Source organism: Saccoglossus kowalevskii, chromosome 2 (assembly GCF_978046115.1).
Source record: "Saccoglossus kowalevskii chromosome 2, keSacKowa6.1, whole genome shotgun sequence".
NCBI lineage: Eukaryota > Metazoa > Hemichordata > Enteropneusta > Harrimaniidae > Saccoglossus > Saccoglossus kowalevskii.
Window position 1 is genome coordinate 3,538,475 of NC_140642.1, and position 17,382 is coordinate 3,555,856.

Sequence of the window (17,382 nt, forward strand, 5' to 3'; positions counted from 1 at the left end):
TAGTTGTATGTTCTGCTCTACAACAGTTCACTTACATGTATGCATATTAACAAGGTCACATTAACAGTTATCTCTTGCCAAATGCCTCAATTGTAGCATTAGTTGCATGTTCTGCTCTACAACAGTTCACTTACATGTATGCATATTAACAAGGTCACATTAACATTTACATAAGGTAGTTAATTAATATGCATGAATTTCAAAGCTGATGTAATCAAATCTGTGGATTACCCAAAATCATCTATGTACCAAATTTCATTGACATTCAATGAGCAATATTCAAGAAACCTGTGGAACACATATAAATTGGTTAATTCATGAATGCAAATTAGGAAATCAGTGAGCACACAATTTAACTGTATATTAAACATGTATATGGCTCATCCTGAGCACCTATGTATCAAGTTTCATTGAAAAATGCTATTGGCTAATTAATATGTAAATTGCTTTTAATATAGTTGAATTAACTTTTAATATAGTTTTGTTATGTTTGGATTAAAACGTGTCTCTACATAGGGTTGTGACATACATAGTCCAAAATATAATTCAATATATTACAAGTCACACAAAACTTTACATACATATCATGTTTTCCATAAACCTCTATCACACAAATTCCCTTGATGCACTGTCGTCACATGATCACTTAGGAACAAAAATTGTGGTTGTTGCTTCTGCTGTAGAATTCCTTTCCCACGTGATGTTTTTCATAATGTGCACTTTTTATATTGCATTTTCAAGCAACAGGTAAAAATGCAATAGCACATGCATTTGCTATCAACAACCAGTGCACTATCCTCATCTACTTTATATTCTTTTACAACATGTGGTCAGCAGTTTTGTACTGAATGTTTCTTGTAAGGGTTAATTAGGCCATTCAAAATCCTGGGGGCATGAACATCACCTCATCATTGCTTTGCATTTTTTTTTCTTTCCTCAAGCTGGAAGACAGTAACACACTAGCAATTTTTTTTTAGTAATTTAAAGTTCCTGTTGTCAGGTACACAAAATCCAGCGATACTTTTTATGTGCAAGCCAAGGAAAATCTACTTACACTAAACAAACTTATTTATTGTTTTACTTTTTTGAAATGATCAAATATGGCCTACTGGCAGCCATTTTGATTGTTAATCAAGGCTTTTGTCTGTCCATTGATATTTCTCAGAGATGCCTTGACTGATTTCAATACTCGGTACAAAGACACAGTGAGGAGGTATACATATTCACATGGCTTTATTTCCTGATTTGATCAAATATGGCTGCCTGGCAGCCATTTTGAATGTCAAAATTCTGTAAAATCCATTTTTTTTGGTGTGTTCATCATCATTTCTCGGAGATGCCTGGACTGATTTTGCTGAGACTTGGTAAAAAGTCAGAGTGTCCACTGCTACAGATGCACATTGATTTATTTTTCAAGGAATCAATTAATTAACTCATTTGCATATTTAATTATTAATTTGAATTCTTGTTAATATCTTGTGAACTAATAATCCAAATCTGACCAAACTTGATTTGTCAATATAAGACGTATGCAATGCAATATTGAGTTTCAATTTAATTAACAAGCTCATCTGCATATTTAATAAATTTTGAATTTTTGTTAATATCTTGTGAACTACGGTAATAGTTCATGTATTTGCTATTTAATATTAACTCAATTGAATTTCCATATTCAATTGATTGTGAATTTTTGGTAAAATTGATGCAAATTTTACCAATTTTAATAGATGTCCTAGCTGTTAACTTTAAGTAACATACTTTTGATTTTCAACTTAATCTCCCCACCTGATTTTATACATATACATTTAAACTGTATAATTCATAGCCAACTATAATCACATCTGACAAGTGGGGGTTGTGTCATCTTCAGATGACTTGTTTTTCAAGCTGTTAAACAAATTATGATTATTATGACTACAAATTTAAGACTACTATGGTATATCATTTCTTTCAAAACATGGTTCTCCTAATCTAGTGAGCCCACTTTGAACTAAAGCACATGCGAGTTCAAAATAATCTTGTTCAATGGGAATCAAACTGTGGTCCTATCTCATTATGACAGGTTGGTGAAATTTCAACACAGCCTTTAAGCAAAGTGTGTACGTATCTTGGATAGTCTTCCAGCAATTCGGCAAAGACTGCCACAAGTAATAATCATCATGAGGTTCCTACTATGTGAATGATGTTCAGCTAAGTGTTAACTACTGTAAAATACTTTATTTTCACTTGGAATTAATTTTCACTATTTTCGCTGAAGGAATGATTCAGTGAAAATAAAATCCAGCGAATATAGCTTTTTTCCTTTATTTTACATTCAACTCGCCAAAGATCAGTGAAAATAAATTCCATACAAAACACCCTAAAAGGCTTTCCAGCTAAAATAAAGTATTTTACAGTATTGGAATGTCCCTTATGATGTTGTAGGCACACATGTGCAGTAGTTACAGTGGAAGCCGCCATTACATTAAATATCTTATAAACAGAGCTCAGTGAATTAATCCTATCTATGTGTATTACAAGGTACCCAACTATATTCAGAACTTACACAGTGAACACCAAATCAACAGAAGTATGCAGAGAGGAGCAAACTTCCAGTAACTGATATTATGGATTGGAAATGGAATACATCACCTGGAGTGCGTTTGCGTTGCCACCTTCGAGTACCTCAAGTGACATGGCAGTCGTAACCCGTGGCAACGAAAGGGTTCCTGAGGAAATAGATTGCCTGAACGTAATCCGGGGAAGTAGTATCACATGATCGTATTTGTCTGATGCCAAGCAAGCGAAACTCGTGTAAAATGTATCAAATTTACTTTAAAATCACGTCCACTTGCATTTCATGTTTGAGAAAATTACCTTTTTTCACCGTACGCTATCTTTTCCCCAAACTTCAAGTCAAGTCAGAGGGTGCCAAGTTAAACAGGAAGCAGTGGCCTATAACAAGACACTACCGGTAAGTGGAGAAAAACCATCTTGTAATTTTTAACTGAGTATTCAGATACATTAATAGATATGCATATGAACAGTAGCATCAGATTAGCCCAAGTTTATCCCCAAATCCTCGGAATTGTTCAGTCAAAGCATCATTGTGGAATTAAACATACCCGGTAATACCATAATCATAATTCACATAAATCTGAATGAGAGACAGTGTAGTATAGTGATATGAATTTAATTTACATAATCACTTGAAATCAACAATGTACAGGCATGTAAATTTCACAAAATGTAAACAAATGTTTACAGTTTTTTATTGTTCCAGCATGATAGTATTTCTGTCTCTGAAACACGTCTGTTTTTTTATAAAAGAATATCAAATATATCAGCACAAATGACAAAGACATTAAAATACTTGCATATTTACCAACTGTAAGTACAAATTCGGCAAAGATGTGATCCTCTGGTATATGTTATTTTTCCAAGTTCAATATCACTGAGTATGTATAAACTATTTTTATATGATGAAAAATACACTGATTGTAAATAAATCCATATGTTTTGAAAAATAAATCACTATGCATAATTAAGTCATATCCAAATATTGTAACTTGTAGTCAGCTTAAAGAGTTGTTCTACACTTCAGCACCAAGATCCACAACGGCATTTTCTGATATAGGAACGTATTTATCTTCGATATGCACCAATAATATCGTTTTATCAATGTGTGACCTCTTTGCTGAATCAAAATGGCAGGGTATCCAACGATGTACAACAGTTCCTTCCATACCTTCCGTCACTGTCCAATCTTTCCAGTGGTTTTTGCCACCATGTTTTTTCATATGTTCATTTGGCCATTGCACATATTTCTGAGAATTCAAAGTATCATAAACTTGACTTGGGTCAATAATCTGAAAAGACACAGGTACATAGTGATGAAATCTAATAATCAACATACATTTTATCAACTATACCAAAGCATGGCTGGAAATTGGGTGTCTTCAGGATAATGAAGTTTAAGCCTTGTAAACTGAATTGTTGAAATGCGAGCACATGTATTTATAGGAATAGTCCTGATTTATGATGGCAGATGAAATGTTGAGAGTACAGGTATATGAGGTTATTACGAGGATACCAAAAAGTATCCACGTAGACAGTACAGCAGGAGTATTGACTGACGCGCAACGGAGGTCAATAAAACAGCATACAGCATTGTTTGAGTGCATACTTTGCATACATGGAAATGCAAAAATCCAAAAGCATTCAGCAAACTTTCTTGTGTAGAGTCAGGTCAAACCCTGGGGGCTGCCAAGTTTGTTTTTAATATTAGAGGGCGCTTACACACATAATCGTTCCATATTTGGAATTCAAATTTTCTAGTATGGCAAGATGAAAATACCCAGTGCAATACCGCAAAATTATGGCACGCTGTAACTTATGGTGTTACGGTGACAGATGTATAATTATTACTATTAATACTAGATATTTGTACACTAGAACAAATGCATACTGATTACCATTGCAGTCAATACTAGCATAGAAATAGACATTACACATTGTAATACACACATTCTTGCTTTGAATGCGATATCTGTTCCATTTTATGTTACTTTAAAGATTATATGATCCAATTTGTAGCATTTCAAACCTGAATCAAGGTATTTGCTTTATTAGTTGTTTATGTGCTTATATATATGACAGGGGTATGCCTATGATAAAAACAAGTAATTGCATTAGAAAGTTCCTATGAGTTATCAGGTTATAGAAATATATCATTTGAACATGAGAATTCATTAGATGAAATGGCCACTAATCGGCTATTTTAAATCTGTTTGAAAAACAAAATGAAATGCATCAATTGTTTAGGATATTTAATGTATGAACTAAGTTTGAACAAGTACTTGTCCATATTGAGAGATATTGCTCTGGAACAGCATTCAAAATCAACCATTTTGAATACATGTATATATATAACATGATTTATAACGAATATATAAAATTTGAACATAATCAGTCAAAGCATTTAAGAGACATGGCTCTAGAAGCCCAATCATTAAAACAAAATGGCCGCCAGTCAGCCATTTTGAATCCAATCTGACAAATAAAATGACGTGCATCAAGAACCAGTAATGTCTAATGTATGTACCAAGTTTGACTGAAATCCATCCATAAATGCCAGAAATGCTTGATATTTGATGATTTTTTAGCACAAAAATGACCACCATTCGGCCATTTTGAATATGATCGTCGAACCAATATATCTGTTTATCTATGACATGATGTATAATGAATATTTAAAATTTGAACATAATCAGTCAAAACAAGTCAGAGATATGGCACGAGAACCACATTCATTAAAACAAAATGGCCTCCAGCCGGCCATTTTGAATCTTATCTGAAAAACAAAATTATTTGCATGAAGGGCCCATAATGTCTAATGTATATACAAAGTTTGAACAAAATCCATCTGTAAACAGCCGAGAAATGCTGGATTTTTAGGATTTTTCAGCACGAAAATGGACGCCATTCGACCATCTTAAATCAGATCGTAAAACAACATGTTGTGCATCAAGGTCCTATAATGTCCAACGTATATACAAGGTTTGAACAAAATCCATCTATAAACAGCTGGGAAATGCTTGATTTTGATGATTTTTAGCACAAAAATGGCCGCCATCTTAAATCAGATCGTGAAACAAATTGACGTGCATATGTATAATATCATGTGTGATGTATGTGTGAAGTTTGATTGTGATTGGTCCAGGCATTTCTAATATACAGGTCCGGACGCACGCACAGACGCACAGACGCACAGACGCACGCACAGACACACGGAGGTCAAAACATAAGTCCCCGTTTTCGGACTGCGTCTGAACGGGGACTAACAAAACCCATCCATACATGACTGAGATCCAGTTATGGAATGAAGAAAAAAGTATGATTTTTTCAACATCAAAATAGCTGCCATTTGGCCATCTTAAACCAGATTATAAAATGAATGTTTGTGCATATGTATGATAGGATGTACAAACAAGAACTAATAACCGGTATATTATATAGTATATTGGAGAGAGTAAATATGGTTATTAATTAACATGCAGACAAATACCTTGACTCTTTGGAGAATGGGTTCACTGGTTTGACTTGGATAAAGTCCAGCTATATACAACAATGCTGCACTGTTACGTTTATTGCCAGTCAATAACATGGAACCTGTTGCTGAGCTCATGCTACCAGTTAACTGACCAAGTTGTTGCATTTGAATTTCTTGAGTTGGAATACGAATTGTATCGTCTGATGTTTTAATGCTAGAAGAATGTGATGGGAATCCATGATGGAGGTCTGCGAAATGATGATATTGACACATCAATTTAAGAATTATTGCAAACCTTAAAATTGTTTGTTAATCAAAATTTGTTCACTGAAATGAGAAAATAATATAACTACAAAAAGGTACATTTTTGGTGAACATTTTTCTTTCTTTTGGATTAAATAAATATACTCTCCCATTACCTTGAGTCTTGATCAACAAAAATGAATAAACTATGATAAATTTTGTGAAAAGTAAACAAAAGTAGGTAATAAACACCAGCATAGAAAATTGCATAAAAAGCACATTGCAGACAAACAGTGGATGAAGACACTTCATACTGACCTGTAATAGCGACAGTGGAAGAAACGTTCTGTGGTATAGTATCCCCACCAGTGTCTTGTGAAATACCACCACTACTGCAACCGGCACCACAACGTTCTAGTAACCTAATGTGTAAACACAACTCTTATTACCAACACACATAATATATTAAACTATTCTTCATTTCCAGCTAAATTGTCTTATCAACAGAAAGCAGAAAATTCCTAAATGAGAAAGCGATTCATACCTTGACCAGTGTCGGATAATACAGTCTTGTATTCCTTTGAAGCTGATAGAGCCACCGGAAACACCACATAACTGTTGATTGGTTTCTGAGTAGGATGTTGTTAGCGGTGATACATATATTGGATAACCAATTGGCTGATCGCATGATGAATTGATCATGTTCCGCAGTGCCTGTTTTGCATTTTGTATGCTACCACGTTCTGGATTACGATTCCTGAGGAAAACCAGTTCCTGTTGTTGTCCTGCCCACAAACCTCGCACACATTCTCTGTTTACCTGTTAGAACATTCACATAGTTGAGAAAATTAGGAAAAAAAGCTTATTATAGATATATATTGCCAGTGAAAACTAAATTAATATAGACTCAAATCATCATCAAATGGTGTAACTACAAGTGGGTTGTGATATGTATCAAGAATTACCGGTAACACCTTTTTCACTCAATAGAGTCAGTGAGCTAATGAAATGACTAAATTTAGTCTTACCTTGATTAATCTAAAACTCAAGTATCTTTTATTCAGCATGATAATCTTGTACTCATCAGTGCCATCATCCAATACATGTCTACAAATAAAAATATGTAACCACCAAAGTTAAGAAAATGTAATGAAGGAAGCTGTCTAAATTCCAAATAACTGATGATAAAATTATTTTTACAAACAGACTGTGATCAGGGATTGAAGCCAATGATAAATACTAGTTGGAAATCTGCTATGGCAAATGTATGGTTAACCCTTTCAATGTCAAAATCAACTTTTGTACATTTTCACAAAATAAGCCTCAATGCCTGCAGTTGATGAGAAATTATGTTCAGATGGTTCAAAATAATATATAACAATTTTCAAAATGTGGCAACAAAAATAGTGGCATTCAAAAAGTTAAATTCAATCAATTATAATATGACATTTATTAATGTCAATAGCAGTGTGGGTTTAGCATCAAATTTACAATAAAATGCTTCAATTCAGAACATATGCAAAATACAAAACAAGAAAATTATTTGTCAGTACCACTCTTGATAATGTAATGTGGCAGAAGGAGAATAATAGATGCATGGTTACCTGAGAGCCAGTAATGATGGTGTATTTGATAAGACAGCATTCCTCCATGCTGGATCACCTTCATGTGAGATGACCATGTTTTCTTCATGTGATGTTATGGAATCATACAGAATTTTATGATCATCATACTCATCTGGTGATGTGAAATGATCCTAATACAGAGAATGTAAAGTGTGTAACAGAGATTACATAGGTCATAATCAGTTGCAATAAAACATAATAATTTCAATAATTGATCACTGATGGCGCTGTTCACAAACATGAATTTGTAAACTATTACTATGGTAAACGAATATGATAAAACGGTTACTATGGTAAACAGATATGACAAAACGGTTACTATGGTAAACGAATACGACAAAACGGTTACTATGGTAAACGGATATGACAAAACGGTCACTATGGTAAACGGATATGACAAAACGGTCACTATGGTAAATGGATATGACAAAACGATCACTATGGTAAACGGATATGACAAAACGATCACTATGGTAAACGGATATGACAAAACTGTTACTATGGTAAACAGATATGACAAAACGGTTACTATGGTAAACAGATATGACAAAACGGTTACTATGGTAAACGGATATGACAAAACGGTTACTATGGTAAACGGATATGACAAAACGGTTACTATGGTAAACGGATATGACAAAACGGTTACTATGGTAAACGGATATGACGGATATGACAAAACGGTTACTATGGTAAACAGATATGACAAGACAGTTATTATGTTCATATCATAGCATATGTCACATTGATTACCTGGTGGAGTTTCAACGCCATTCTTATTCCTGGTGCTACACATCTTCTCAGTAATTCCATATCATTAAACACCCATTCATCACGTACAGATGTGATACGAAAATCTCCCTTAAATAATGCATGTAATCCATATAAAAACGATTCCAAACTGGAAAAAAAATTGCATTTTTCTCAGAAATTCTGCACATAGATTCTAAATTTTGTTTCTCTTCTCCATAAAACAAATAATGAATACAAGACTAGTCAACACAATTTACAGAAATCAACTTCTGAATAGACAACACTAGCAGAGACTATAATACAACCTCTGAATGGGCAACACTAGCATAAACTATAATACAACCTCTGAATGGGTAACACTAGCAGAGACTATAATACAACCTCTGAATGGGCAACACTAGCAGAGACTATAATACAACCTCTGAATGGGTAACACTAGCAGAGACTATAATACAACATCTGAATGGGTAACACTAGCAGAGACTATAATACAACCTCTGAATGGGCAACACTAGCATAGACTATAATACAACCTCAGAATGGGTAACACTAGCAGAGACTATAATACAACCTCTGAATGGGTAACACTAGCAGAGACTATAATACAACCTCTGAATGGGTAACACTAGCAGAGACTATAATACAACCTCTGAATGGGTAACACTAGCAGAGACTATAATACAACCTCTGAATGGGTAACACTAGCAGAGACTATAATACAACCTCTGAATGGGTAACACTAGCATAAACTATAATACAACCTCTGAATGGGTAACACTAGTAGAGACTATAATACAACCTCTGAATGGGTAACACTAACATAGACTATAATACAACCTCTGAATGGGTAACACTAGCAGAGACTATAATACAACCTCTGAATGGGCAACTCTAGCAGAGACTATAATACAACCTCTGAATGGGTAACACTAGCAGAGACTATAATACAACCTCTGAATGGGTAACACTAGCAGAGACTATAATACAACCTCTGAATGGGTAACACTAGCATAGACTATAATACAACCTCAGAATGGGTAACACTAGCAGAGACTATAATACAACCTCTGAATGGGTAACACTAGCAGAGACTATAATACAACCTCTGAATGGGTAACACTAGCATAGACTATAATACAACCTCTGAATGGGTAACACTAGCAGAGACTATAATACAACCTCTGAATGGGTAACACTAGCAGAGACTATAATACAACCTCTGAATGGGTAACACTAGCAGAGACTATAATACAACCTCTGAATGGGTAACACTAGCATAAACTATAATACAACCTCTGAATGGGTAACACTAGTAGAGACTATAATACAACCTCTGAATGGGTAACACTAACATAGACTATAATACAACCTCTGAATGGGTAACACTAGCAGAGACTATAATACAACCTCTGAATGGGCAACACTAGCAGAGACTATAATACAACCTCTGAATGGGTAACACTAGCAGAGACTATAATACAACCTCTGAATGGGTAACACTAGCAGAGACTATAATACAACCTCTGAATGGGTAACACTAGCATAGACTATAATACAACCTCAGAATGGGTAACACTAGCAGAGACTATAATACAACCTCTGAATGGGTAACACTAGCAGAGACTATAATACAACCTCTGAATGGGTAACACTAGCATAGACTATAATACAACCTCTGAATGGGCAACACTAGCAGAGACTATAATACAACCTCTGAATGGGTAACACTAGCATAGACTATAATACAACCTCTGAATGGGCAACACTAGCAGAGACTATAATACAACCTCTGAATGGGTAACACTAGCATAGACTATAATACAACCTCTGAATGCGTAACACTAGCAGAGACTATAATACAACCTCTGAATGGGTAACACTAACATAGACTATAATACAACCTCTGAATGGGTAACACTAGCAGAGACTATAATACATCCTCTGAATGGGCAACACTAGCATAGACTATAATACAACCTCTGAATGGGTAACACTAACATAGACTATAATACAACCTCTGAATGGGTAACACTAGCAGAGACTATAATACAACCTCTGAATGGGCAACACTAGCAGAGACTATAATACAACCTCTGAATGCGTAACACTAGCAGAGACTATAATACAACCTCTGAATGCGTAACACTAGCAGAGACTATAATACAACCTCTGAATGGGTAACACTAGCAGAGACTATAATACAACCTCTGAATGGGTAACACTAGCAGAGACTATAATACAACCTCTGAATGGGCAACACTAGCATAGACTATAATACAACCTCTGAATGGGTAACATTAACATAGACTATAATACAACCTCTGAATGGGTAACACTAGCAGAGACTATAATACAACCTCTGAATGGGTAACACTAGCATAGACTATAATACAACCTCTGAATGGGCAACACTAGCAGAGACTATAATACAACCTCTGAATGGGTAACACTAGCAGAGACTATAATACAACCTCTGAGTGGGCAACACTAGCAGAGACTATAATACAACCTCTGAATTGGCAACACTAGCAGAGACTATAATACAACCTCTGAATGGGCAACACTAGCAGAGACTATAATACAACCTCTGAATGGGTAACACTAGCATAGACTATAATACAACCTCTGAATGGGTAACACTAGCATAGACTATAATGCAACCTCTGAATGGGCAACACTAGCAGAGACTATAATACAACCTCTGAGTGGGCAACACTAGCAGAGACTATAATACAACCTCTGAATTGGCAACACTAGCATAGACTATAATACAACCTCAGAATGGGCAACACTAGCAGAGACTATAATACAACCTCTGAGTGGGCAACACTAGCAGAGACTATAATACAACCTCTGAATGGGTAACACTAGCATAGACTATAATACAACCTCTGAATGGGTAGCACTAGCAGAGACTATAATACAACCTCTGAATGGGTAACACTAGCATAGACTATAATGCAACCTCTGAATGGGCAACACTAGCAGAGACTATAATACAACCTCTGAGTGGGCAACACTAGCAGAGACTATAATACAACCTCTGAATTGGCAACACTAGCATAGACTATAATACAACCTCAGAATGGGCAACACTAGCAGAGACTATAATACAACCTCTGAGTGGGCAACACTAGCAGAGACTATAATACAACCTCTGAATGGGTAACACTAGCAGAGACTATAATACAACCTCTGAGTGGGCAACACTAGCAGAGACTATAATACAACCTCTGAATTGGCAACACTAGCATAGACTATAATACAACCTCAGAATGGGCAACACTAGCAGAGACTATAATACAACCTCTGAGTGGGCAACACTAGCAGAGACTATAATACAACCTCTGAATGGGTAGCACTAGCAGAGACTATAATACAACCTCTGAATGGGTAACACTAGCATAGACTATAATACAACCTCTGAATGGGTAACACTAGCATAGACTATAATACAACCTCTGAATGGGTAACACTAGCAGAGACTATAATACAACCTCTGAATGGGTAACACTAGCATAGACTATAATACAACCTCTGAATGGGTAGCACTAGCAGAGACTATAATACAACCTCTGAATGGGTAACACTAGCATAGACTATAATACAACCTCTGAATGGGTAACACTAGCATAGACTATAATACAACCTCTGAATGGGTAACACTAGCAGAGACTATAATACAACCTCTGAATGGGTAACACTAGCATAGACTATAATACAACCTCTGAATGGGTAGCACTAGCAGAGACTATAATACAACCTCTGAGTGGGCAACACTAGCAGAGACTATAATACAACCTCTGAATGGGTAACACTAGCAGAGACTATAATACAACCTCTGAATGGGTAACACTAGCATAGACTATAATACAACCTCTGAATGGGTAGCACTAGCAGAGACTATAATACAACCTCTGAATGGGTAACACTAGCATAGACTATAATGCAACCTCTGAATGGGCAACACTAGCAGAGACTATAATACAACCTCTGAGTGGGCAACACTAGCAGAGACTATAATACAACCTCTGAATTGGCAACACTAGCATAGACTATAATACAACCTCAGAATGGGCAACACTAGCAGAGACTATAATACAACCTCTGAGTGGGCAACACTAGCAGAGACTATAATACAACCTCTGAATGGGTAACACTAGCAGAGACTATAATACAACCTCTGAGTGGGCAACACTAGCAGAGACTATAATACAACCTCTGAATTGGCAACACTAGCATAGACTATAATACAACCTCAGAATGGGCAACACTAGCAGAGACTATAATACAACCTCTGAGTGGGCAACACTAGCAGAGACTATAATACAACCTCTGAATGGGTAACACTAGCAGAGACTATAATACAACCTCTGAATGGGCAACACTAGCATAGACTATAATACAACCTCTGAATGGGTAACACTAGCATAAACTATAATACAACCTCTGAATGGGCAACACTAGCAGAGAAAATGACTATGCTGTATAATATTATAACTACGAATAGGGTACAGCATACCTGGCTGATAAATGATGTGAGGCAGTTCCTAAAGCTCTTCTACCAAGAATGCACAATGCAAAACACAGGGTCACTAATGCAGAGTCTCTCTCGGCTTCAATGTCCTGCAATAAACAAAGACGTATACTTTGTTAATATACTACTGTAACACTATATACTAAATACACTACAGTGTATTATATTTCACCACTACAATAAGATATACCACAACACTGTAACCACAGATTATGACAAACATTATACCGTACCATAATAAACTATACGACAACACTACAATACCTGTTGTCTTCTATTTGCACAATACTGAATCCACTCTCCATATGTATTACAGAATGCATTACGTGATATTCCTGAACTACGATGATCAAAGTCTTCATCTATATTTGGTGTAAATGTTGGATCACAATCCGCATAGTTTTTATCCACACACGCTTTTAAAGATTCTTGTATATTGCCGTCTGTTGACAGCCAATCATTCAGTTTTGGTGAACGAACCACATAGTAAATAATACTCTGCAAAAAATTCACTAGTTTAGTTTTTATTGGTGTAACTGTTATGAAGTGAGCGATATGTCTCTGGTCGGTAGATAAGTCTGCAAATGCCACAGAAAAGCATATTCAATGTTTGGAACAGGTGTAACTGTGGTGTTTTATGACATGCGGATATTATGACATCAAAGAACGTCAATACAATCACCTAGTTTCTTCACATGGTCCATAATTAATTGCATAACTGTTTCATTTTTAGTATTTCCAGATTGAGCTGTACTAAGCTGGGCAGTGGCCAGGATTATTTAACCAGTGTTTGCATTTTTAACAGTAGAACGACCACCAGTTAGCTATTTTAAATTGGATTGTGAAAATATGTATTTAGTATTTCAGTTGTTTGAATGTGTTCGGCCCAGCTATGTTAGGGATTTGGCCCTGGAATGACGTTTTTTGAAACAAACTGTCCACATGTCAGCCATTTTTAACTAGATCTGTCCAACAAGATGGCCATGAGTAAGTCATTTTTAAATTGTTCTGTCCAACAAAATGGCCATGAATTAATCGACTCCTCTTACCTTGACATAATAAGTAACCAATATTTTCCTGAGATCAAATACTTGTAACATTGAAGCAGCACTGTTATCACTGATACTGTAACCTTCTAATACATACTTAGATGACGTCACTTGCCATGCCAACCAACGTTGATTAAATGCAGCATTGAATGACAACATGTGAGGCAAATGACCTGGTTCACAACAACAACAACCTAAGAAAATAAGTATATTTAAATTGAATATTAGTATACGTATTTGTCACTGTATCTGTCACTGTAAGTTACATCATGAGTTAATTTTGCGGTATTTCTACTCAATTAGGTAATACAAATTCCAAATTATGAAAGACTATGCAATATTTACAAAAAGTCAGACAACAAAGTTGATACTAAGTTGTACTGGTTACATAGTGTACCAAGAAATAACCTCATAATATCACGTTAAGATTTACTCTCATGTATCATGATGAACTCTAGTTGATGCAATATCAGACAGCAATAATGAGATTTATTATCTCTCTCACTGTAGCTTTGTGCTACCAAATCAGTGTGAGACTCTCACTGGCTGTCTAATCCTATCACTGGATTCTGTATAGAATGACAATCAATCACATTGCAGCATGCAGAAATCAGATTTGTAGAACACCTTGGTTACTCACCATCATCTTCTTCTATACCTTCAGTTATGGCTTCTACTTCTCTTTGCTGGCAATATGTTCCTGTAAATATGAAATGAAAGAAGATTTTGTACAATGCAAAGGTAATCATGTTACTTGATACATGTTCAACTATGAAATAAAATCAATTAACATGCAGAATCTAACATTTATTTTTACTTTAATTATTATTCAATTTCAATGAAGAGCAACAACATCAGGTGGGTAATTATAATAGAAAGCTAAGAAAAAAATGAAGTACAAATATTATATTAAAAACAAATCTGCAAAACACAAAGAAAAATCAAAGAAAGCTTAGAAAGAACTCCCGTGTGCTGAGAGTTTTGGAGACACATTAAAAATTAATTCAAAATTACTTATACTTGAGATATTGATGGAATAGCTGAAAACTAATTATGCAAATAAGGTAACTAATATGAACAGATTTAAGTGTAAAACTAATAATGTCTGCACAATGTACCAAGTTTCATTGAAATGTGATAAGAACCAAAAAAATATTAATTATTATGCTAATTAGAGAATTAATATGAACAGATTTTAACCCAAAAATTAATCAGACTGTCTATTGTCCTAGAGCATTTATGTACCAAGTTTTATTCAAATGTGATGATCAATACTTGAGATATCAGTATTAATTATGTTAATTAGATGATTAAGAAGCATAAATATTTACCAAAAACTAATATGGTGCATAGTCTTACGTTCATTGAAATGTGATGGGTACTCTTTAAAAGTTTCATTGAAATCCAATGAATGGTTTTTAGACATCATAGAACAGCAAAAAATTAACTAATTATGCAAATTAGGTAATCAATAGGCACAATTATTTATCCCAAAATTAATCAGGTCTCTGCATAGTCCTAGAATATCTATGTCGCAAGTCTCATTGAAATGTGATGATTAGTACTTGAGATATCAGGTGAAAAGCTGAAAATTAACTAATTATGCTAATAAGGTGATTAATATGCACAAATATTTACCCAAAAACTAATTAGATCTCTGCACAGTCCTCAAGTAACTATGTACCAAGTTTCATTGAAACGTGATCATTACTACTCGAAATATCAAAAGCTGAAAATTAATTAATTATGCAAATTAGGTAATTAATATGTACTGATATTACCCTAAAAACTATCAGGTATGTGCAGTGTCATATGACACCTATGTACCAAGTTTTATTGAAATGTTATGATTAGTACTTGAGATATCAGTGGAAAAGCCGAAAATTGATTAATCATTATGTAAATTAGGTAATTAATAATATTAACAGATTTTTACCCAAAACTAATCAAATCTGCGCATTAGTTCAGAGCATCCATGTGCCAAGTTTCATTGAAATCCAATGAGTGGTTCTTCAAAAATCAGTGGAACAGTCATAGAACAGCTTAAAATCAGTTAATTATCATGCAAATTAGGTAATTAATATTCATAGATAGTTACCCAAAACTAATCAAATCTGCGCACTAGTTCAGAGCATTCATGTGCCAAATTTCATCAAAATCCAATGAGTGGTTCTTCAGATATCAGTGGAACAGTCTTGGAACAGCTAAAAATCAGCTAATTATCATGCAAATTAGGTAATTAATATTCATAGATTTTTACCAAAACCTAATCAACTCTGCGCATTATCCCAGAGTATCTATGTACCAAGTTTCACCAAAATTTGATTAGTGGTTCCTGAGATAACGGTGGAACAAAAAAAGTGACATACATACATACATACAGACATACAGACATACAGACAGGGTAACTGCAAAGACTCCCTTTTGTGCTTCGCACACGGGAGTAAAAAAATGGGTTTATTGAATTGAAAATCATTAAAATATGTCTTATTTTGACCATAGACTTTGTCATTTCTGTTCACAGTAAGCACATATGCTTATAATAAAGGAAATACAGTATTGAAAAATATAACTGCAGGCAATGATGAGGGTGGTTCCAAGTAGCTATGGTTTAACAATTATAAATATTTAATGAAATAATGACCATATATGATGCCTTGATATTTTGGTCATATACACGTATCTTGTCAGACAACACAATTATAGCATGTCCATATCTGCAACAGTACTTAGTACATTACAAACAGATATGAAACTAATCACAAGTAATTAATATGCATGGATTTCAACCTTAAGTACGGTAATCAGATCTGTGGATTATTTAAAATCTTCTATGTACCTAGTTTCATTAAAATTTGATCAGTGGTACTCATGATATCTGTGGAGCACCTATAAATTGGTTAATTTATGCAAATTAGGTAATTAGTAAGCACAATATTTAACTCTAAACTGAACATGTATATGGCTTATCCTTAGGCATCTACATATGTATGTACCAAGTTTTATTGAAATCTGTTTAATGGTTCTTGAGTCAAAGTGAAAATGCTTAGAATTGGCAAATTAATATGCAAAATTAGGTACCGGTAATTAGCATGCACAGGATCAAAACTAATCAGTACTGCACATCATCTCAGAGCATCTACA

The 17,382-nt window shown here is 34.8% G+C and overlaps 1 protein-coding gene across 3 annotated transcripts in view; it reads right to left on the reverse strand.

The window, feature by feature from the left end:
- Nucleotides 1-3,213: 3,213 nt before the first annotated feature.
- Nucleotides 3,214-17,382, reverse strand: part of LOC100366288 (pecanex-like protein 1) — an 86,958-nt gene continuing 72,789 nt past the window's right edge. For all 3 annotated transcript variants that reach the window (XM_085507900.1, XM_085507894.1, XM_085507890.1), the window contains exons 27-37: nt 14,879-14,938; nt 14,239-14,432; nt 13,454-13,687; nt 13,175-13,278; nt 8,653-8,800; nt 7,879-8,030; nt 7,303-7,381; nt 6,819-7,093; nt 6,593-6,696; nt 6,047-6,279; nt 3,214-3,848 (exon numbers count right to left, since the gene is read on the reverse strand). In XM_085507900.1, the coding sequence (XP_085364026.1) occupies nt 3,573-3,848; nt 6,047-6,279; nt 6,593-6,696; nt 6,819-7,093; nt 7,303-7,381; nt 7,879-8,030; nt 8,653-8,800; nt 13,175-13,278; nt 13,454-13,687; nt 14,239-14,432; nt 14,879-14,938 (1,859 nt within the window). In that variant the 3' untranslated portion in view covers nt 3,214-3,572. The remainder of the gene's footprint in view (nt 3,849-6,046; nt 6,280-6,592; nt 6,697-6,818; nt 7,094-7,302; nt 7,382-7,878; nt 8,031-8,652; nt 8,801-13,174; nt 13,279-13,453; nt 13,688-14,238; nt 14,433-14,878; nt 14,939-17,382) is intronic.